This window comes from Xenopus laevis, chromosome 5L (genome assembly GCF_017654675.1).
Source record: "Xenopus laevis strain J_2021 chromosome 5L, Xenopus_laevis_v10.1, whole genome shotgun sequence".
NCBI lineage: Eukaryota > Metazoa > Chordata > Amphibia > Anura > Pipidae > Xenopus > Xenopus laevis.
This window is the reverse complement of record NC_054379.1, coordinates 99,224,209-99,248,377: the sequence shown is the minus strand read 5'-3', so window position 1 is coordinate 99,248,377 and position 24,169 is coordinate 99,224,209. Positions and strand designations below refer to the sequence as shown.

Below are 24,169 nucleotides of genomic sequence, written 5' to 3'. Positions count from 1 at the left end.
TGTATTATTTGTGAGTATTAACCTTGTGGTGTGGTTCAATAAAACCCCTTTTGTTTTGTTTGCAAGAACTTCTGGCATATTTATTTCTACAAAGTCCAGAGGTGACGTTATACAACACCAACTCCCTTTCTCCAACACTTAGCGAGGGCCCATCTGCATACGAGTCCATGTTCTAGCTGTATCAGATGGTAAGGCACTTTTACACCAGGCCTGACCATTTGGGCCAGATGGGCTGCTCTGTTTTATGTTAAAGTTGGCCCCTTGGCTCAATTAAGTCGATTTTATTGAAATCTAATGAGATGCGCACTGTGCTTGCCTGTCACATATCTCTTTAACACTACTCTACACAACAATGTTAGGGCAGAGTGAGAGGCGAAAGAAAGTTTAAATGTGTTGGCAGGATCAGCCCACTAAATGGTGGATGATATCAGGAGGGTTGGAGGGAATCATTATTAGAAATTACAATAAAAATGCATCAAATGCTCCACTGAGCCTGCCTTTAATATTAGCAGTTTTTGAGGAAAAAAAGGCTATAAAAATCAAGGGTTGCAGTGGCCAATTCCTCTATCACTGAGCACCAAGAGAGGAAATTGAGGATATGTAAGGGTTGCGGTGATCTCTAACCTTGTTTGGAACTATTTTTTTGAAACTCACTCAAGGCCCGCTTTATATTAATATACAAAAGCAAACAACTAAGATACAAAAGCAAAAAACTAAATTAGTATCCCAAGTGATATGGGCAGCAATGGCAGCTCATTAATATGTCTGGTATAACTGCAACAAACACAATAATAGCCACACACACAGCATCTTGTTGTGCCATTAAAGTTACTGTATTCTCTGTACGTGGAGAATTAACCACTCCTCCACTGTACAAAATGGTTCTTCTGGACAGGCGCTAACAACTAATCGCACAACAACGTGAAATATTTTGACGCACTGCGCCGACCTCTGCTTAGAACTAGGCTACTGCGACACAGAAAAAAAAGAACAATGCGAGTCACTTAAGCTCCAGCACACACTATTTCATTCCTGATTACAGAGCCTCTACGGCGTGCCTCTGCATAAAGGTCAACCTATTGTGACAGGGCAATCGGATATGTCAATTTTCCCCCACCCCCATAATAGTAGACAGAAGCTTTCAGCTTGTTCAACCAGTTCGCACCGGCTTTCCGCGGCGTGACGTCAATGTGATACGTCCCTCCGTCGTAACCCCCACTGCCTTATTGTTCTCTGCCTTCTGATTGGCGAGGTCCTTTCGTACGTCACGAGATATATAATAATTCCTTAGTGACGCAGGCGGCCCGGCGTCTGTATCAGCTGTACGTAATCTGCGTCCCATGCTGTTTACTGGTCACGGAGGAGAACATCAAGGAAGGAGGTCTGGGCCGCGTCAACTGAGCCCGGATCACCGCGCCCTACGCCCGGGAAACAGCAGTCTGCTGTATGCTCCATCACCGCCTTATTCTTAGGAACCGACTGTATGATTAAGATACACTCTTCAATGAGTAAGCATAGCCCTGTAAGTATGCCGCTGTACCTGCGCCGGTATTAACGCAAATGCAGTGTTTCTCTCGCACCACTACTACTCGCCCGTGTAAACGCTCGGTCTGTTTGACATTAGAATGCCGCTATACCTTTTGGGGTGGCGTTTGTGCTTCCATGTGGCCTGTCACTCGGATATTAGCGCTGTTTCACTGTCACACACAAAGGACTCTGTGGGCTGCAATGCTGTGGATGTGTAAATGGCTTCCAGGTATATATGTTCAAACAGAACACTTCGCCAATGGAATAAGTCAAGTTAAGTAGGTGGTCCTGCCCCAGACCCTCAGCCCAAGACACCTGACAATCCGTGTGTAGATAAAGAAATGTTGGAGCAAGGCACTCTAGTAGGTCACGCATAAATAATAAGTAAAAGGTAGAAAATTGTATTTGTATAAACATCTCACGCCTAACCTGTTTTGTGTCACATTGGCAGGCTTGTCTATGACTAAGTGTCCTAGTGATGCGAAATGCGTTAGGTGTGAGATGTGTTTTTATATATATATATATATATATATATATATATATATATATATATATAATATAATTTTTACTTTTTATTAGTCTGACATACGTGACCTACTAGAGTGTCTTGCTCCAACATTTGATTATCTAAATACGGCAGAGAGGCTTTAACTTTGACAGCCTGTAATTGTTTAATAAGTAATGATTTTTTTTTTGCTGGGGTTTGTAGGTAAACTTAGCCGTCAGGGTCGCAGATAGGGTCTCCCAGACCTATTGATCCTGTGATATTTGGGGTTAAGCCTTCTGTAGAACGAGAGGCCCCTTTATCTCTGGCCCCAATGGATAGACTGTTGCTGTGCTTTAACATCAACTTTCAGTTAGTGGTCTGTCTATTTGCCATGGCTGTCATTTGTAGTGCGAGCCCATACTTCTTGCTGGAGCTTGTTCTTATGACCTTTCATGGCAGTGTCTCCCAGTCTCTTGGCCCCCAGTTGGTTCTGGGATCACACTCCCCATGTCGTTTATTTTATGCCTGAGCTTGCTGGATTTGTACTATAATTATGTCTCTCTCCAGTGTTGACTGGTTGTGTCATGACCTGATTTACTACTGTCAGCCATATTTTACATCAGGGCTACCAATGTGTTGGGAGTTGGACTAAAGTTGGCTTTACTTGTGCCCATAGACGTAACAATTCCGATCTTTCTTGGAAAAGATGTTTCCAAGAAAGATCGTTTGCTTCAATACACACGTGTAGTGCTGAATCGTCAGATATACAGGTAGAAACAATAGATTTCTACCTGTATCTGACAATTCAGCACTAACAATTGCCGATGTTTGGGTGCCTTCAAAGGCACCCATTAAAATTTTCCGTCCAGCCCGATCGATGAGCCGACTGATATCCAAGTCTTCTGCCAATATAGATCGGCTCTTTTCCCACCATACACACACCGAATAGCGAACGAAAATTAGTTTTGTACTATATTATCTGTGCATCTATCACAGATCACATAGATGTTTGGGTTTTTAAAAGACCTTTTCATTATGGTAAGACCAAGCTTATCTTGAAACGATCATTGAAGCCAGGAAAACTGAGGGTAGCTGCCTGCTTGGCCTGCAAACAATTGGACAATAGATAGATTTCACTGAAACCAATGAAAATTTTCTAACCTGGCCAATCAATTTTCTGATTGATGTCAGACGAAAAATCTTTGGATGCACGATTGTTCGATTCCCACTAACCTCACAGTAATTTGCACTGAAATCGGTCGTTCATCAAAGAAACATCTTTGCGTCTATGGGGGCCTTAGGGCATTGATGTACATGGAGCTGTAAAGATGCAGTTTTTATCTGTACCTAGTAGTATTTGCATAGTCTGCCTGCTTTTGATAACCTTTCACTCTCTATATAGTTTATTTTTGGCAGTCTGGAGTGAAACATTAGTTGTTTTATATAGTACAGACTGGATGGTTATCTCTTTTCTCCCTTTTTCTGTATTTTAAACATTTTTCTTTCAGTATACACTGTGTTGTATCACTAAATATCAGAACATGTTGAGACTTGTCTATTGCACAGTCCAACATGCTGTCCTAGGATTAAGCAGAGGCCAAAGCCACATTGCAGTTCACACCAAGTACAGGTATTGGACCTGTCATCCAGAATCCTCTGGACTTGGGGGTTTCTGTATAGGGGATCTTTCAGTAATTTGGCTAATTTGGCTGATCATGCCTTAAGTCTACTAGAAAATTATATAAACATTAAATAAACTCAATATGCTGGTGTTGCTTCCAATAAGAATTAATTATATCTTAGCTTGGATCAAGTACAAGGTACTGTTTGAATTATTTGTATAAAATGGAGTCTATGGGAGATGGCCTTTCCAGAATGGAGCTTTCTGAATAAGGGGTTTCCAGATAACTGATCCGGTACCCATAATTAGATTTGGTTGTCCTTTAAAGCTTATGAAATTTGGCTTTTTGATGTTTGTTTGACACACTCAAAACATGTATTTCCCAGTGCAAGTAAAAGTGTAGCCATGTGCAATCTTTTCAATCGCTCCCATGTATCCATTTTGGAGAAGACCATATTCAAAATTACATGTGGAGACACATTTGCAATTCTATTTTCATGTATTATGCTGCTATTGAGCTTGAAATCTAGTTGTTTTGTTAGTACCAAAAGTAGTTCAATCAACGAAGGTAGGTTTTCTATCATAAATTGTGACTTAATTATGTACTAAAACCCCCAGTCAGCTCAGACTGAAAAATTGCTTTGGAATTTGAAACTGAAGCTTAGAAGGCACATAAGGGTGATTTAAATGACATTTGCAAAGCAGTGCAAGAATGAACCATTGGTAAACTTGGTGCCCAATCATTGTTGGATTTCCTTACAGCGTTCTTAAAGTAGACTGCACTACTGTTTTTTACACACTTAAAATCACATTGTTGCTTAAAAATACTCTGACAAGGACACATGGCAGTGTTTCGGGCCTTTATCAAGCTTGCTCTTAGCCAATTCTTGGATGTTTGTTCTTGCTGATAGAGGGGCCCAAGGTTAGCCTGACCGTAATAGTGAGGAGGGTGTAGGTATTCAGAATGCAAAGTGGTGTTAATAGGCAACAAGGATGAGCCTTTATATCAGGGCCTACTTATTAACTATTCCTAAATGTGTATGCAACCCTGATTTAGGAAGGTCACTGTCTAGCTTTCTAGCTAGTGGCTAATACATTAATATGACACTTTTTTTACGCTTCTTGGATAACTTTATGAGTGGAATGAACTGTGCTGGGAAAAGTGCACCTTGTGATGCAAGGTACTATACTGAAAAAATAGCATTGCTGCTGACTGTTAAAACAGATGATAGGTTACAAAGTATTGTGAAATGAAATAGTCTGGGCTGTTTTCATTTCTTTAACCTATGTTTTAATTGCAAGCCCTAAACCATGTAATGCTACACATAGCTGTGACAACTAGGGATGAGCGAAATATTTTGCCACAATAAAACGCCCATAGACTCTTATGTATAGTAAAACAAAAGTTGCAAAATATTGCTTGGAAAAAATGCCCATTTACTTCAATGCAGTTGCTGAATTTTTTGCCGTTTTGTCAATTTTTGGCAAAGCGAAATGGGTCAGATTCGCTCACCACCAGTTACCAGCTAAACATGGGCAGATTTGGACTGCTTATTTAAGTCCTTTAGACTGTTTCATCAGCTTATCTGCCTAATAATGGCTCTACCCGTCCAATATCTGGACAAAAACTGAAACAGAATACTGAGAAGATGGGAGAGTATATGGATGATTGGAAACTAGTTGGCCCTAGTGTAAGCTATAGGATAGAAAGAAGAACAGAGCATATTCCTGAAACCGATCAATGAGCTGGCCTTGAAGGGTGATGTAATCAAAAATATCCTGCTCAACGATCAACATGGGTTGATAAACTACTGACTTAAGGTGGCCATAGACGCAAATATCCGATTGTACGAATCGTCGATCCGTACGTTTTTCTGACCATGTGTGGAGAGTCCCAACATTTTTCGTCCCATGGGGATCAGTCGTTTTGTTGATCGGCCAGGTTAAAAGATTTGTCGGCTGCCGATATGTCTGCATGTATTGCCGATCAGACGATTTTTAATGGGAGACTGTCGCTAGCTTTTGTCGGACATAACTTTCGTACGATTGCTGTAGGGGCAGAACATTGGCTGATCTGTTCTTTACTGCTTTATTTGATCTGAAAGGTTAGTGGCAGGTCTGGAGATGGGGAAGTCCGATCGTTCGAATCTTTGCGTCTATGACCAGTTAGACTGTGCATGGTTCACATTAGCTTTATGCTGAATATCCGCCTGTCACACTTGTCTGGGTAGCTGAAGTTGTAGATCAAGATAAGGACCTGGTAAGTCTTAATCTCCATTTGGAGATGACTGGCCAATGTTAGCCATACCTTATTATAATCTAAAACTTCAGACCCTACTATATAGGGAACTATTCTAGTTAGTGCCATTTCAACAATAGACAATATTTGCTCCTTCACATTAGTTGCAATCCGATCCTGGGTAATCACCTGAAAATACAGAAGGAGACATTATTAAGCGATTACCCGGGATCACCACATAATTTGTTTTACATGCAGTGATTTCAACTGTTATGGGGCATGCATTTTTGGGTATCTAATCAGATGCAGGAGAGAGGATGCCCTGCCGCATGCCCTGTGTGACAGGGCCCTTCTAAACATTTTATGTAGTTCCCAAGACAAGATGTCACTGATCTACTGAATAATTCTGATGCATCTAGAAGACACTGGGCATACATACAGATTAGAAGAAAAGAGGTTCCATTTTAATATTTGAAAGATTTTATAAGTAAGGCTGTGGGCACTCAGGCTGAGAGCAGCTGAGCCTTCAACCTATGTATTTTTGCAGGCTGGGAGAAGCGGGTCTCGCATACACCGCAAAGACGCTCACTGAGGCATCTCCAGGCTAACCTCCACTTTGCTGAGAGTGCACACACAGGCTGCTCAAATTCACATCCAGGTAGCAGGGAGCCCCTGAACCTTCAGCCTGTGTGCCCACAGCCTAAGAGCTGTGAAGTTGTGCAATTCTCTCCCTGAAACAGTTGCACTTTCAGATACATTAGATCGCTTAAAGGAAAACTATACCCCCAGAATAATATTCATATTATTACCCCATATAACAGCTTATATGTAAAACCCTACTTGATGTAAACAAACCATTTTCACAATAATGTACTTTTTTTTAGTAATATTGAATATTTAAAATTGCTATTTTAAAGTAAGAGCCACCTCCTGAGTTTTGCCTTTTGCTTCCACATTTCTTCCTGTTACAGTTGGGGTTGTGGTATTTCCGGTCAGTACACAGACCACCATGAAATGGTGGTTCAAGGCAAGATATGTAAAAGAGCAATATTTACTTAAATATATATATAACAGTTTGGTGAGATTCTTTAATACAGCCCTTAATTTGATATTAACTACCTGTTAAGTATTCATTTTGGGGGTATAGTTTTCCTTTAAGAAGGGGTTGGGTGGCTTTTTAGCAAGTAAGAAAATACAGGGTTAATGAAATGAGCTATTAGAACAAAGTTGATCCAAAGACTGATCAGGATTTAATGTTCTTTCTCCCCCCCCCCCCCCCCCGGCAATTTGAAAAGGCTACAGAGGAAAGGCTCTGTATCATTAGCAGTTAGGCATGTTCTATTAGACCAAACGTTTGAACTCAACGAACATTTTTTTTTTTCAAGCTAAATTACTATACTATGTAATTGCAGCATTAATCTGGGCAGCAATTTGCCCGAAGGCTTCTTATGTGGTAGCAAACCGGCAGACATGTTAATCAGTAACTCGCAAAACAGGCACTGGGAAATCCAACATAACCAAGCAATCGCGTACATTTAAACCAGTAAGAGATGATATGTTAGGGGCATTACGTAAAGTAATGAGTTGAATTGCAAGTGACAAAGAGGGTTGCCCAAAACAGTGTGCTTTAATTATCTGCAGTCAATAAATGGTGCTGGGCGACTTCCTGATGGGGACATAACGTCATTGGCTTGGGACATCCAACCACCTTTATTAGTGCTCTGATTGTTGGAAGTTTCTGTATTGTCAGAATAAATTTTGTGATAGAAAAATCTGCAACAATCAGCATTGATCAGGGCAAACGCTTATTAAAATTAGTGCTAATGAAACTAAAGCTGCATATCTGTTCTATCAGCCAGGACATTCCCTTCTTCTGATAAGTTCTTAGAAGGCATATGAAATCAATAATGTGATGATATGCCTAACAAGTGGCATCCATAATAGACAAAAGTTTGACCTAAAAACAATATTTAAATTGTATGTTTTCAGTTAATAATGTATAATTCTATTTCTAGTTATGCACAATGAATTTGAAGCATGTATAAAATATATACTTATTAGGATTATGTACAGTGGTGTGAAAAACTATTTGTCCCCTTCCTGATTTCTTATTCTTTTGCATGTTTGCCACACTTAAATGTTTCTGCTCATCAAAAACCGTTAACTATTAGTCAAAGATAACATAATTGAACACAAAATGCAGTTTTTAAATGAAGGTTTACATTATTAAGGGAGAAAAAAACCTCCAAATCTACATGGACCTGTGTGAAAAAGTGATTGCCCCCCTTGTTAAAAAATAACTTAACTGTGGTTTATCACACCTGAGTTCAATTTCAAAGGTTATAAAGCCATTTCTAAAGCTTTGGGACTCCAGCGAACCCACAGTGAGAGCCATTATCCACAAATGGCAAAAACATGGAACAGTGGTGAACCTTCCCAGGAGTGGCCGGCCAACCAAAATTACCCCAAGAGCGCCGAGACAACTCATCCGAGAGGCCACAAAAGACCCCAGGACAACATCTAAAGAACTGCAGGCCTCACTTGCCTCAATTAAGGTCAGTGTTCACGACCCCACCATAAGAAAGAGACTGGGCAAAAACGGCCTGCATGGCAGATTTCCAAGGCGCAAACCACTTTTAAGCAAAAAGAACATTAAGGCTCGTCTCAATTTTGCTAAAAAACATCTCAATGATTGCCAAGACTTTTGGGAAAATACCTTGTGGACCGACGAGACAAAAGTTTAACTTTTTGGAAGGTGCGCGTCCCGTTACATCTGGCGTAAAAGTAACACAGCATTTCAGAAAAAGAACATCATACCAAAAGTAAAATATGGTGGTGGTAGTGTGATGGTCTGGGGTTGTTTTGCTGCTTCAGGACCTGGAAGACTTGCTGTGATAGATGGAACCATGAATTCTACGGTCTACCAAAAAATCCTGAAGGAGAATGTCCGGCCATCTGTTCGTCAACTCAAGCTGAAGCGATCTTGGGTGCTGCAGCAGGACAATGACCCAAAACACACCAGCAAATCCACCTCTGAATGGCTGAAGAAAAACAAAATGAAGACTTTGGAGTGGCCTAGTCAAAGTCCTGACCTGAATCCTATTGAGATGTTGTGGCATGACCTTAAAAAGGCGGTTCATGCTAGAAAACCCTCAAATAAAGCTGAATTACAACAATTCTGCAAAGATGAGTGGGCCAAAATTCCTCCAGAGCACTGTAAAAGACTCGTTGCAAGTTATCGCAAACGCTTGATTGCAGTTATTGCTGCTAAGGGTGGCCCAACCAGTTATTAGTTTCAGGGGGCAATTACTTTTTCACACAGGTTTGGATTTCTTTTCTCCCTAAATAATAAAAACCCTCATTTAAAAACTGCATTTTGTGTTTACTTGTGTTATCTTTGATTAATAGTTAAATGTGTTTGATGATCAGAAACATTTTGTGTGACAAACATGCATAAGAATGGGGGCAAATAGTTTTTCACACCACTGTATGTGCTGGCTTTTATGAAAATGTGTATTAAAAGGACATTTTTTTTCCTCTCTCCTCTTTTTCAACAGCAGTTCTGTGGTGTTCTTGGTTACACATTTATGGAGTTTCTGAAGGGCAGTGGAGACTACTGCCAGGCACAGCATGCGCTCTATGCTGACAAGTGAACTGTAGAAGAAATTCATTACTACTCCACCAAGAAACCCCCCTAAGAGCCGTCAGCCTGTACAAGAAGTGTTGGATTAAAACTGAATTTGACTGAGCACTTTGCTTAAGGGGCTGAAATCTGGATGGGGTAAACATCAGTGCACTGCATTTCTTTTGCCTCAGTATTACTGATTTAAAGATTTGCTGCTTCTTATACGGAGGTCCATTTCACTTCCATTGCTTCCATCCAAGCAAGCACTGAGAATTTTTACGTGGAGTAGAGTGAAGTTGGCTTCAGTTACAAGCATAATTTCTTTTGATTAACTTTTTGTTGCTCCCCAAACAACATTTTTTTTCTTTTGAACTGTACACATTTTTTACGACATTAAAATGGCCAGAATGAACCGCCCAGCTCCAGTGGAGATAACCTACAAGAACATGAGATTCCTTATAACGCACAACCCAACCAACGCAACTTTAAACAAATTCATAGAGGTAAGACAGCGAACTCTGCTGTGGTGTGAAACTGGAAGTTTGCTGTCCAACATAATGCAGCAATAATATATCTTCATAAATAATGCCTATATGGAGTTTTTGTTTTTTATTTTATAGACCAGTGGTTCTCCATCAAAGACCTCTACATAGTTTGCTGCCTTAACAAGTTCTAGTTAAATTTGATTTAAGTGTTCAGTTGTAATAATGTCTCTTTTAAAGTAGACATAACTGAAAACTCCTCCATTCTTGTCGCCATTAAATAATATATAGGGTTGGTTTTACTTCCGGCTAAAAATGATCATTCGTTTTAAAAATGGCACCTTCTATTGTATAACTGTTACAGTCCCTGTCATTGTTTCTAATTGAGGGGTTGGTATGTTGTAATTGGTCCTTGCCAGAAGCACAGTAGGAGGGGATAGCCACACTCCTGCAGTTGCACAAGCAAAGGTTTCCTATCTCCCCTGCATACCTTTGGAAAGGAGGTGGCCCTAAGTGGAACAGAAGTGCAGGACTAGTAGGATTTTTGCAGAAATATTTATTAAATCAACCCGACATTAAATTTTTTTTAAAGCACATTCCTTCTATAGTTAAGAGTATAATGCACTGGCACACTCTTGTTTTTTTTAAACTGATTGCTTTTTGAAAATGCAATTGCTAATTGACCTGTCGTGCCATTGTATTATTTACAGTTTATCACATAAGCCTGGAAAATGCTTGAGGCTGTCCAGCTGCAAAATCAAAGCTGTAATTTTGCACTTAATAGAAAGCAAAAAGCTTAATATTTGTTTTGTTGTGGGGAATGGGTTTCACTGGAATTAGACCCAATAGAAATGTGTTTTTTTTTTTTTTAATTGAGGTTATGGCAGTAGGTGAAGGATTTCTTGTAGAATGCTCAGTACCACTGTCAGAAATAGAAGAAAGGTTATATAGGCTGTGATTTTTCAAATTACATGAGCCTTTTAACAATTTTGACATTAACGTATTTCTCCCCCCAAATATCTTGTAGGAGCTTAAAAAATATGGTGTTACAACCTTAGTAAGAGTGTGTGAAGCCACTTATGACACTGCTCTGGTTGAAAAGGAAGGAATTCAAGTTTTGGTGAGTAAATTTCCAAGCTTTCAGAGAAAATGCTTGGTTTGCTATACGCCTTAAATGTTGTGTCAGGGCAATGTTTCAGCAATGGGAAACTGATTTTTACACAGGAGTCTTATCTACCCAAGAGAGCTGCAAAGCTGGAAGTAGTGTTCTGGCTATTATGTTAGACATCCATTCTCTCCAGCCTTTATACATTGCATTTTTCGTTAACTATATTAGAAACATTCTTTATTTATACATATATAAATATACAGCGTTTTTATTTTAATACTGAACAATTCCTTTAAAAGTGAAGTGAAGTAAAACCTTCCAAACCAATATTTCTACTCAGTGCTGTTAAATATAAGGATTTTTGCATTTATCTTGTAGTTTAAAACTTAAAAGTATTGAAAAGAAGAAATGTGCTGTTATTTCATTGTACATAGGATAAACATTATTTATTATTGAATATCTGCAGTAAACAAAATAGCCAGATTTTAATATGCCCTTTTCAACTCAAGCCTAGGTTTGCTTATTTTAGCACTTCAATGAAATTCTCACTATTTTTTGTTTTGTAGGATTGGCCATTTGATGATGGTGCACCTCCATCCAGCCAGATTGTAGATGATTGGTTAAACCTCCTGAAAGTGAAATTCCGTGAAGAGCCTGGTTGCTGTATTGCAGTTCATTGCGTTGCTGGCCTTGGCAGGTAGATGTATTCTTTCTCAACTTGCAGCAGCTACAATTATGCACATGGTGGAGCATATCTTGTACATAGGTGTTAAATTGCTCCAGTGTTGCTTAAAGTGATACTGTCATGGGTGGAAAAAATGTTTTTTTCAAAACTAATCAGGTAATTGTGCTGCTCCAGTAGACTTCTGTACTGAAATCTGTTTTTTAAAAGAGCAAAAAGATTTTTTTTATATTTGATTTTGAAATCGGACATTTCCCGGCTGCCCCCAGTTATGTGACTTGTGCTCTCATAAACTTCAGTCACTCTTTACTGCTGTACTGCAAGTTGGAGTGATCATCAACCCCCCACCCTCCTAGCAGCCTAACAACAGAACAATGGGAAGGTAACCAGGTAACCGCTCCCTAACACAAGATAACAGCTGCCTGGTAGATCCAAGAATAACACTTAATAGTAAAATCCAGGTCCCACTGTGACACATTCAGTTACATTGAGTAGGAGAAACAACAGCCTGCCAGAAAATAGTTTGATCCTAAAGTGCTGGCTCTTTCTGAAAGCGCATGACCAGGCAAAATGACCTGAGATGGCTGCCTGCACACCAATAGTACAACTAAAAAATATATACTTGCTCATTCAGGAATTAAATTTTATATTGTAGAGTGAATTATTTGCAGTGTAAACAGTCAGTGGTTGATCTGATGGTATCAACCACTGGGTTATTTATGCAATCCAACTAGCAGCTAGGAGTTGCTAGTTACTTTTGAGTACTATACTATGATGCCTTGGGTGCCATTACCCTATGACCCAGCTTTGAATGTGCCACTTGCACTTAACTGGCTTTAGTTGCCCTTTAAATTGAAAAATAAAGTGCAAAGCATAGTTTCAGAAAATGCTTTTATTTTATTTTCCATTTCCATTTCAAGTTGAAATGCAGCAACACTAACTAACTGAATTTCCCTTGACTTTTTACAGAGCTCCAGTTCTTGTTGCTCTTGCACTCATTGAAAGTGGAATGAAGTATGAAGATGCAGTGCAGTTTATAAGGCAGTAAGTATTTCCTTAACTTTCTTTTAGCCATGTGCAAAGTACATTCAAACACACTGGGAAAAATCCGTGTGAGGTCGACCCAAAAAGTAGTTGTGTTTACACACAGTTTTCTACACTCTTCAATTAACTGTATGCACATTGTTTAACATTGCTCTGGCCCAGTACTTTCCAAAATGTGACGCTGGCCTTTTTTGGGGAGGGGGTATGGGGCAGTGACAGGGTGCTTTGCCTGAAGGTCATTTATGGGGACAATGGCAGTTTGATTTCACAGATATACCTGAAAGCCCAGCTTAAAGATCAGACATGGGGAGCCCGGGCTAGCTGAACTGCCGAACGGCCGCACTGTTTTGGCGCTCCTGGGGTCACCAACGAGATCCCCCTCTTTCCAAGTCCCCCAATACCAAAAATACCGCAGGGGTCGTCCGCTGGGTAGAGGAACCGGCCAGCTTTAATCTGGCTCCGAAACGAGCGCTCTAGCAGTAGCTGGAGCCGAAAACAGAAGTGCGGCCTAGTAAGCTAGGAGAAGCCGCGGACTAAAGTAGGCGGGTCTCCCTGGGCGCGGCTGAATGACGGCGCGGTTCCCGTCTTGACCAGGGAAAGAGCCTGTGAGAGGCTGAAAACAGCAGGTATAAGGGGTGAGTGACCCCACAACATTAGGGGACCTTAATACCTATCACACCACCATACTGCGCAGTATCTATGAGCGCTACTATACCCCTACAGACATCAATACCTTGGTCCATATCACGGCCTCACAACCCTAGAAGCTGGCACCTAACAGCTCAGACAGCGGCAGGACATAATTCTGGACAGAACAGGCCTCTACCACCGTAACTCAGGGGGTGCTCTTAACAGGCCACAGAACTGGCCCCTTTTATGCCTTTTCTAGCATCTGTTGGCACCTTTGCACTGGCCCTTACGATACCTGGAGCTGTGCCCCCTCTGCCCCCCCCTGATCTGAAATATACCTTCTGTGGTTAGAGGGTATTAGCCTACTCCCGGCGGCATGTCCAAAATGATGCCGTGATCAGACGTGGCTGCCTGATTTTCCGAGCACCGAGCACACATACCCTGCTACTTACCCCGTTACTCCATTACTCAGTATACTTCTCCTGTCTGGATCTATTGACAAAGATGAGGAGGAATACCCCCAAACCAAAACCGGAGACTGCCTCTCGCCTAGAGCGCTTTGCACGAGATCAACCACACCCGCCGTCTCCCGGCCAGGCCTCTCAGCCACCCTCTCCTCCAGACCTAGCCCTGGGTCCACCAGCAACACCTCCTGAACCCACCCTGGGAGATGTACTATCCGCAATTATGGAGAGCCGCACATCTACCACTGCACAGTTTGAGGAAATCCGAGTTGACCTATCCTTGCTGCGCCAGGACCTACAAAAGGTGAGGGAGCGTACTACGGCCCTCGAAACCAGAGTGTCGGAAATTGATGACGCCATGCCCCCGTTACAAACTGATGTTCAGGCCATGAAAAACCAACTGAAGGCAGCCATTGATAAAGCAGATGACCTAGAAAATAGGTCCAGACGCAATAACATCAGAATAATTGGCCTGCCTGAGCGGGTGGAGGGGAATAACCCTCCATTGTTTATAGAAAATTGGCTCCAAGAGACTCTAGGCCCAAATACCTTCTCACAAGTCTTTATTGTGGAAAGAGCTCATAGAGTTCCAACAAAACCCCCACCACCCGGTGCTCCCCCGCGCCCTTTTCTCCTAAAACTGCTCAACTACAGAGATCGGGATGCGGCCCTTACAGCAGCCAGAGTGAAAGGCCCGATTCGCTTCCAAGGGGCAACAGTATCACTTTACCCTGACTTTTCCCCTACCATTCAAAAACAAAGGGCTGAATTTACAAGGGTAAAGGCTCGACTCAGAGAGGCGCAACTCAAGTACAGTATGCAATACCCTGCGCGGATGCGCATTCAAGATGGCGACCGCGCACACTTCTTCACCTCACCTAAGGACGTGGAAGACTGGCTCAACCAACAAGGCGTTCGCCAATCTCCTGACCGGAATCCCAGACCTGTCTAGCTAGTAACCTCCCAGAATCCCCATTTCTGATCCAACCCACGAGGATCTCTACAAGTTGTTGTTTCTCACACCCAATAAGGCATTCTGTTGCCTTTGGCAGTTTGTGTCAAATACTCCTACTCCAATATTATTCTGCAGGGCCATGCGTATTCCTCTCACATTATCTTAGGTATTAGCAAGGTAGAACTTACTCTATGGCGACCGTCGCACAATGTTGGGTAAGCTTGCAAATAAGCACCCCAGCTGTCCCTCAAACATACCTGCCTAGTTTCCCATTGTTTTACCCATGGAACGCTTGCCCCCTAAGGTTTTTGCCTAAGAGATCAGCCCTGCAATCCTCCAAAACGGTCACCACTGAGGAGGCATGACCCTCTTTTGCATCCTAAGGACACCATTTCCTACCTGAAAAAAATGGAGATGCAACTGACTTGAAGGAGTCTGTTAATAATCCTGCAATTTACAGTTTCCCCACCCTCCTTTTTTTCTTTTTTTTTCCCCTTCCCGGCCACGTCGGTATCCTACTGCGGGCCACTCCTGGTCTTTTCTTACGGGGCAAGTGCCCAACATTTCAGCTCGGTGCCTGACATCAGGCAGTTACTAACTTTAACACCCGCCCTAGACCCCCGGATAGGGACTGTTTCTTAGCAGATGTCTAGGGGATAACCCCCATTATTGTTATAGATTGTTATGGGTAATAGACTCACCCGAGTTTGGGGGGCGAGTAGGGAGGGTTGGGGCTATATATGTTTTGGGTTTGTATATCAATCTATTTTGCAGACTATTCACTCTCAGTTGTATGGCATAATAACTAAGCATGTTGCACTTTCTATGTTTCTCTTACTCATGTACCTGAAGGGATGGACACTTCCTCTGGCTCGGCATATACCTGCTACTGTATGTTATGGCTAATATATCAGTACTTTCTTGGAATGTGAGGGGCCTTAATTCCAAATTTAAAAGGAGCTTGATGTTTAATTACCTCAAGAGATATCCTCCCTCTATCCTTCTCCTCCAGGAGACGCATCTCTCCGGGCAAAAAGTTCTCGCACTTAAGAAACCATGGGTGGGTTGGCATTTCCATTCTACTTTTTCAACTCATTCGAGGGGGGTCTCCGTATTAATTCGCAAGGGTCTGCCATTTGAACTTCTAAAGCTCCACTTAGACCACTACGGCAGATTCCTGGTATTACATGGCCTTATCGCCAACAAACCCATTCTATTGGTCAATCTATATATGCCTCCGCCATTTGCAGTGTCAATCCTGGATACAATGATGACTAAACTGTCTGAATTCCCACCTAGCCCCCTCTGTATTATGGGGGATTTTAACTGTTGCTTAAATCCGTCCTTGGATAAGCTTAGCCCTGACCCCCATACGCTTACAAAGCTCACCAAGTGGACAGAAGCCTTACAGCTGACTGACCCCTGGAGATGGAAATACCCACTCCAAAGAACCTTCTCCTGCCACTCTCCAACACACAAAACTTTTTCTAGAATAGACCTGGCCCTAGTGTCCCATGACCTCCTGCCTATGATTGACCAAATCCGATACCTACCCCAATCCCTATCCGACCACTCCCCACTCCAAGTTACTTTTCGCTGGAATCCGGAGGCCTCAGACAAGCTATGGCGCTTAAGCCCTCTTTGGCTTAAAAACACTACGGTGGCTGAAGCGAATGCCCAGGCCTATGGCGACTATTGGGTCCATAATGTGGGGTCCACCTCCCCTCTGACTCTGTGGGATGCGTCTAAAGCAGTCATGAGAGGAGCACTTATGGGGGCAATCTCACAAGCGAGGAAGGATACTTTAGACCAGGTTAAAGCTGCGGAGAATGAACTCCACAATGCTTCCGGAGCACATACTCTGAACCCTACCCCTGCCAACTATGCCGGTCTCCTAAGTGCCCAAGACTCTCTTTCCAGAGCCTCCATATCACTAACTAGGAAAGCCTTACTTTACCAGAACCAGCGTATCTTTGATCAGAGCGACAAAAATAGTAAGCTTTTGGCATTTTTGGCTAAACAACAGACAACTTCCTCCGCTGTTCCCCGCCTTATCTTGGATGATGGCTCTATAGTCGCAGAACCCAAGCTCATAGCACAAGAATTTGCCACCTTCTACCAAACCCTCTATTCTACCACAACTACTCACTCTAGAACCCAACTCCTTCAGTTCTTGGACTCAATCCCTATCCCGTCTCTTTCACTTAGTGACAGAACATTTCTGGATGCACCTATAACGCCCCGAGAAATTGCTGATGCCATTGCCTCCCTACCCCCCAATAAGACACCAGGACCGGATGGCCTCCCTCCAGACTGGTATAAAGCTCTCTCAGAACAATTAGTCCCAAAATATCTAGAAACGCTGCAAAGTGCTTTTGATAGTAATTCTCTACCTCCATCATTTACAGAGGCCCTCATAGTTGTCATCCCTAAACCGGGTAAAGATACAGCTCGCTGCTCTTCGTACCGCCCTATATCTCTCCTAAATACAGATGCTAAAATCCTGGCTAAGGTCCTCACTTCCCGCCTCCAACAGGTAGTCCCTGACCTTATTCACCCTGATCAATCTGGCTTTATGCCAGGACGCTCCACTAACATCAACCTCCGCAGACTCTTTACCAACCTGCAGATTGCCCATACTGAAACAGGCACCAGAGTAGTTGCCTCCCTTGACTCTGCTAAGGCTTTCGACTCGGTGGAGTGGGATTACCTGTGGGAGGTGTTAGCCCGTTTCGGATTTGGCCCTAGATGCATATCCTGGATCAAACTTCTATATAAGAACCCCACGGCACGGGTGAGAGTTAATGGCCATATCTCCCCCCCTATCTTACTATCGAGGGGAACAAGGCAAGGCTGCCCCCTTTCCCCAATTCTATTTGCCCTAGCAATAGAACCACTTGCAATTCTGACCAGACAATCTCCTTTAATCAAGGGTTTAACCTACGGCACTATTCAGGAAAAAATCTCCCTTTTTGCTGACGACCTCCTTATATATTTGGCAGATCCCAATGATTCTCTCACTGCCCTCCTTGACCTGGTCAACCGGTTTGGCTCGTTTTCCGGACTACGCGTTAACTGGGAAAAATCTGTTTTATTCCCCATTGACCCTGACCAACCTCGATCTCTACCACAAGAGACCCCACTTGAATGGGCCACCCAGTTCAAGTACCTAGGAGTGATAGTCCATACAGATCTCACCAAATACACTACCTTAAACCTAGACCCTATTTTACTTAATCTGACCAATACCTTAAACAGATGGGCTAAACTCCCTCTCTCTCTCTGGGGTAGAGTAAATGTCATTAAAATGATTTACCTCCCCAAAATTCTCTATCTACTCCATAATGCGCCAATATTTATTCCCAAAAAATACTTTAAAAGTATAAACCAAATCGTGACCCCCTTTCTCTGGAACAAGAAAACACCCAGAATCGCTTGGTCAAAGTTATGTGCACCGTGCGACAAGGGAGGACTGGCCCTCCCCAACTTCCATTGGTATTTCATAGCTTCACAAATATATTACCTCCACTGGTGCTTTAACCCTGACCCGTATAACCCAAACTCCCAGTTACAAGCTCTTTTACTATCCTCGTGGGAGAGCCTCCGCAACTTTCCCTATCGGAGCCCCAGGGATTCTGGCCCGCTACCGACGACACTGACTACCCCACAGAAGGCCTGGCTGATAGCTCTCAAAATCTTGGGCCATTCACCACCCCTCCTATCCCCTCACCTCCCACTCTGGAGAAATTCCTATTTGAATCACTTTAGATCCTTGCAACACTCTGCTTTCTGGCCCAGGCAAGGCATTAAATGCTTGAAGGACCTCCTTGAGAATCATTCCTTTGTCACCCATTGCACATTACAACTTAAATGCCAGCCAACGCAAATTCCACTATTTAAATACCTACAATTACGTCATACCTTCTACTCCCAATTTAACAGTCTTACCCCCCAGCAATCCTGCCTAGTCATAGAAGAAATTCTTCATGATCCCAACCCAGCAAAGCTGGTGTCCCGGCTCTACCAGCAGCTCCTTTTATCCGGCCCCAAACCTTTTCAAGCAGCACAAGACTGGTGGAATACTAAAATTATAGGCCTTGACCAAGATAACTGGGACGAGGCGACGGAACACATATACACTGGCCTGATATCGTTGAAAGACAAACTAATACAATATAAAATTATGCACCATATTTACATAACTCCCACACGACTCAAACTGATGGGCCAGATCCCTTGCGACTCCTGTCCCAGGTGTCACCAACAAGCTGCGGATTTCTTCCATCTAATCTGGGAATGCCATTACATACTGAGCTTTTGGACACAAGTTGTAAACTATCTATCAGATAATCTTGACTTCCCAAGAATAATTTCACCTGCAGTTTGCCTTTTGGGGGTTCTAGAAGAGATAGTCCCAGCTAAATATACTCGAATCTCTTTCCGTATCCTACTCTTTTATGCAAAAAAAACTGTAGCCCTTCACTGGATGGGTAACCTCTCACCCTCTCTCAATGCGTGGATACGACTGATTAACAAAGCAGTACCCCTATATAAGCTCACCTACGAAATTAGGGGAACACCAACAAAATTCGATAAAATTTGGGGCTTGTGGAATGACATTGCCCCGACCCCTCTATAGTAGGTCATAGCCGAGTCCATCTCCTACTGTGACACCCCGCATGGTTTGCTATCCTTCGTATCCTCGAGGGTCCCAACCTAACCGTCAGATGTATAGTTCCCCTGAGTTTGATAGTGTCCATCTCAACTGCTCAATAACTGTATTGTGTTATGCTTGGTGATAGCATGTGCCATATTTTCTTCCTGCCTAAATTGTACAGTCTAGTCTGCGAGTGTACTTATTGTTGTACGTATGATTGTTGTATGTGTTTAAAAATGAGAAATAAAACTTACCTTTAAAAAAAAAAAGATCAGACATGGAAAATTGTAGTTGTAGGCAGGCACCAATCCAGAACATCAAAAGTAGAACCCAGGAGCCCAATGTTTAAATAGTACAAAAATATTTATTTTACATTTATGTATAAAAGATAACAGCCTTACGTGTTTCGTGTCATCAAGAGACACTTAATCATAGGCTAAATTCTTTAGACAAAGAATATTTTTAAAGGAAAAGGAGCCAATCAGAAGTTATTTGGGGCAGAGTTTACAAAGCCAACTTATAGGCTTCCAAAACAGAACTGTTGCTGCCAAGAAATTCTATTTGCATTTGCTGGAGAAACTTTTTTTTTTTTTAAAGGGGAACTATCGTGAAAATCCAATTTTTACAGATGGTCAGATATGATAAAAATAATAATATTCTCAAATATATTAGTTTATCAAAAATGCTTACTTTTTAAAATAAAAGGAAAAAATAACCCAAATAGTAAGGAGCCTTTCTCTGAGAGCCAGTTCAAGCAATTGCTGTCCTGTCCACCCCTTACCCACCTTTAGATAATATTGCAAAATACACAGCTACGGGTATGTAGTGTCTATTTGTCTTCAGATACTACAGTATTTATTTATTTAAGTTCCTTAAGGAAGTTAATCACCTTTTTATGAAGTTTTAGCATGATGCAGAGAGGGATATTCTAAGACAATTTGCTATCGTTTTTTATGTTTATATTTGTGGTTTTTGAGTTATTTTGATTTTTATTCAGTAACACCAGTTTGCAATTTTGGTTGCTAGGGCCCAAAATTACCCTAGCAACCATGCATTGATTTGAGTAAGAGACTGGAAAATGAATGAGAGGCCCGAATAGAAGGATAAGTAATAACAAGTTGCAATAACAATACATTTATAGCCTTACAGAGCATTTATTTTTATATGGGGTCAGTGACCCCCATTTGAAAGCTGAAAAAAGAAGATGGCAGCAAATAATTGTTAACTTAAGGTTAACCACCCCCTATAACTCAAAGCTCATTATTGCTGCAATTTTGGAGGAAGAAAATGAGCCTAACATCCTATGTGCCTAACTTGTCTGATATTTCATTCGAAAATGATGTATTAATATAGCAGGTTAAAAATCCTTCATAGAAGCAGCGCTTCCATTCTTCCTTGCCCTTTCTTGTGAGCCATACCAAACTGTAATCAATATGGGTTTTCAGAGCCATGTTACTACTCACTCATGCACATTTAATTCTGCCCTGATAGCTGGATCAGAGTTGGGGTAGCAATAACAAAAAAAAAAACCCCACAGCCATGGGGGAAAAATCTCTCTAGTTTATTATTCAAGCAAATCTTACAGAATAGTGGTTATTTTTCCCATTTGAGGTTCAATAGATAGTTGCATTTTGAGGGTTTCTTTGTACAGGTATGGGACCTGTAATGCAAAAGGATAGAAAAGCAGCACTCCGGTAAAAAGAAGGTGGTTTATTGAAACAGGCCACAAACCAACATCACCTGGCTTGTTTCGGGAGCAACTCCCTGTTATCCAGACTTCTCGGGACCTGGGGTTTTCCAGATAAATGATCCGTAATTTAGATCTTCATGCCTTAAGTCTACTACAAAATCATGTAAACATTAAATAAACACAATAGGCTGGTTTTGCCTGAAATAAGGATTAATTATATCTTTGTTGGGATCAAGTACAAGCTACTGTTTTATTATTACAGAGAAAAAGGAACTTTTTAAAAATCTGGATTGTTTGATTATAATAGTCTATGGGAGATGGCCTTTCTGTAATTCGGAGCATTCTAGATAACTGGTTTCCAGATAACTGATCCCATACCTGTACAGACAGACAAGACACACAGACACGTGCACGCAAACAGACGTGCACACTCATACAAATCTTCCCATTTATGGTCAGCTTTATGCTCAGGCATATTTAATAACATTCAAGGGATTTTCCTATAGAATGCTGTTTTTTTTTGTTTTTTGTTTTTTTTTTTGCAAATACAAATAACCTATTTGTGAAAAGCTACATTGGTGCAAGCATTGAGTGTCTTCACTCTATTAACTAAACACGTTCCCTTATACAGGTAAGGTCATCTTCCATAGACTCCATTATAATCAAATAATCAAAATTTTTTAAATTTCCTTTTTCTGTGTAATAATAAAACAGTAGCTTGTAGTTTATCCCAACTAAGATAAAATTAATCCTTATTGGAAACAATACCAGCCTTTTGGGTTTATTTCAGGTTTACTTGATTTTTTTTTTTTTGTACTTGAAGATCCAAATTACGGAAAGACCCCTTATACGGAAACCCCCTGGTCCCAAACATTCTGGGTAACCGGTCCCATACCTGTATGTGCTTTCCAGCTCTGAGCTGGCATTCAGCATTAGAATTGATGGGAAATAAGTGCCAGCATTGTTCAATTTTTAAAATTAAAGAAATTGTTGGAAGTCTAATATTTATTTAATATTTTGTCTTAAAGTTCTTAATTCTAAATAGTCTGTACAGCCATGCACCAATCATGTATTGTTTTAGGTTGTGCATGTGACTGTCAGAGAGTCTTTGCACATGTTCCCCAAAGTGCTGCAATGCTTCCTCTCATTTAAACATAATATTTACAGGTTTAAAGTAAAATGGAAACCTGTGCTTATAACCGTTGAGTACTTGAAGAATTTTAAGTTAACACATTTTTTTTTTTCTTCGCCCCCTGAAAAATGTAAAACTGGGGTTCTGCTTTATACATATCTGTATATAGCCAGGCATGATACCTGTGTTTTTGCTCTCATTTGAAACTAGGCACAGCCTAAAGCTCATCTGTAATGTGTTCTTTTTATAGGAAAAGACGCGGAGCCTTCAACAGTAAGCAGCTGCTCTACTTGGAGAAATATCGTCCTAAGATGCGTTTACGCTTTAAAGATTCCAACGGACACCGAAATAACTGTTGCATTCAGTGAATTTGCATTCCAGAATACACTGCAGAAGAAAACTGAAGACCTGTGCCGACTTTGTGCTTATAGTCAATATTTATAGGTCAAGTGAAGCTTACTTAGTATGAACAGGAGTAGGTCACAATCCTAGCAGTACTGCAACTGCTGTTACTGCATAGAATAAAATTAATGTAATTGAGCTTAATAATTTTGCTTATTGTCTGTGTCCCTCCTTGTTGCAATCATGCAGTGTTGATTTTTTTTTTTTAATCTACATTATTCAAATTTTGCAGATGCCAACATTTTAATATGCAGTTTTCAGCGCCCCGCCTAACTGTTTTTAATAATTCAAACGGCCACAATTAAACATGGGCATTGGTTCATAACTGGCTGGCTGCTCACTGTATGTTTACATCTTCTCCCACAGTTTTTGTAATATCAAGATTTGCTCAACAATGCTTTGCCCCAACTTTTTTAGCTTCCTTTTGTGCATTGCCAACCCATGAATTAGTGAATTAGTTAGTAATTAGCCCTAATACTAACCACCGTGGTTTAATATTTCTGTTATAGAAGCATACCAGTTATCCTGTACAAGTTTTCAGACAAAGCCTTACTGTTTAAATTAATGTTTGCACCCGTGTTATGAAGGGCCTAATATGTGCTATATCCCCTTGCCCTAATAGTCAAATGTTGCCTTTGTCTTGTGCAGGAAGTATAGAATATCATTTTTTTTTGTTATCAGTAAATATTTTTAAACTGTAAAGCTAAATTCTCATCATACAATTTTTGAACCTATTTCTTTTATTATGATACATTTGGAGAATTGCTTTTCAACAATTGCTCTGTAATTCCTTGATTTCCCTTCCTAAAGTTCTGCTACTTCCAAAGTGGAGCTCAGTGTCTGTATTTTGTATGCTTTTTGAGCTGTGTAAGTTGATCTTTGGATACTTGATTTGTTTTATTATGTAATTGATAAAAATGGTGGTCTGTATTGTTAGCGCAAGCATATATTTATACTGTCTTGGAAATGTGTGATGTTAGTTCTGTGGGAGAATAAGTTACTAGTGTTCACCAGCTTGTAAATCTAGTAGGAGAGCTTGAACATCAAAATAAAGAGTGGAAAATAAATGTGTTATAAATCATTACTGTATTCATCTGAACTTCTGTTGCAGTCGTGCAAGTTCAAACAATACCACAGACAAAATCTTTTTATTTTTTTATTTTTTTTTAACCCATTTGAAAGATGCAAAGCTTGCAGATAACAAAAGAAGGAAACAAGATTTTTAAACATTTTGGGGCAGATTTATCAAGGATTGACTAGTAAATTAGAATTTTAAATTTTTTTTGTCAATTCACACACACTCTTATTAACCCCCCAATTCCAATGTGAGATTTATCACACCTCTGCCATGGAAACAGTCCTAATTCGAATATTATAAAAACCTTTACAAGTCAATGGCAGAGGTCCGTTGAATCATTTTTAAT

The 24,169-nt window shown here is 41.0% G+C and overlaps 1 protein-coding gene across 2 annotated transcripts; it reads left to right on the top strand.

Moving 5' to 3' along the window:
- Positions 1-1,303: 1,303 nt before the first annotated feature.
- Positions 1,304-23,826, top strand: ptp4a1.L (protein tyrosine phosphatase 4A1 L homeolog). Of its 2 annotated transcripts, none has more exons than XM_018261950.2 (6): positions 1,304-1,522; positions 9,435-10,002; positions 11,009-11,101; positions 11,656-11,786; positions 12,741-12,815; positions 22,594-23,812. In XM_018261950.2, the coding sequence occupies exons 2-6, from the start codon at positions 9,898-9,900 to the stop codon at positions 22,709-22,711; spliced, it is 522 nt and encodes a 173-aa protein (XP_018117439.1). In that variant the 5' UTR covers positions 1,304-1,522; positions 9,435-9,897; the 3' UTR covers positions 22,712-23,812.
- The last annotated feature ends 343 nt before the right edge of the window (positions 23,827-24,169 follow it).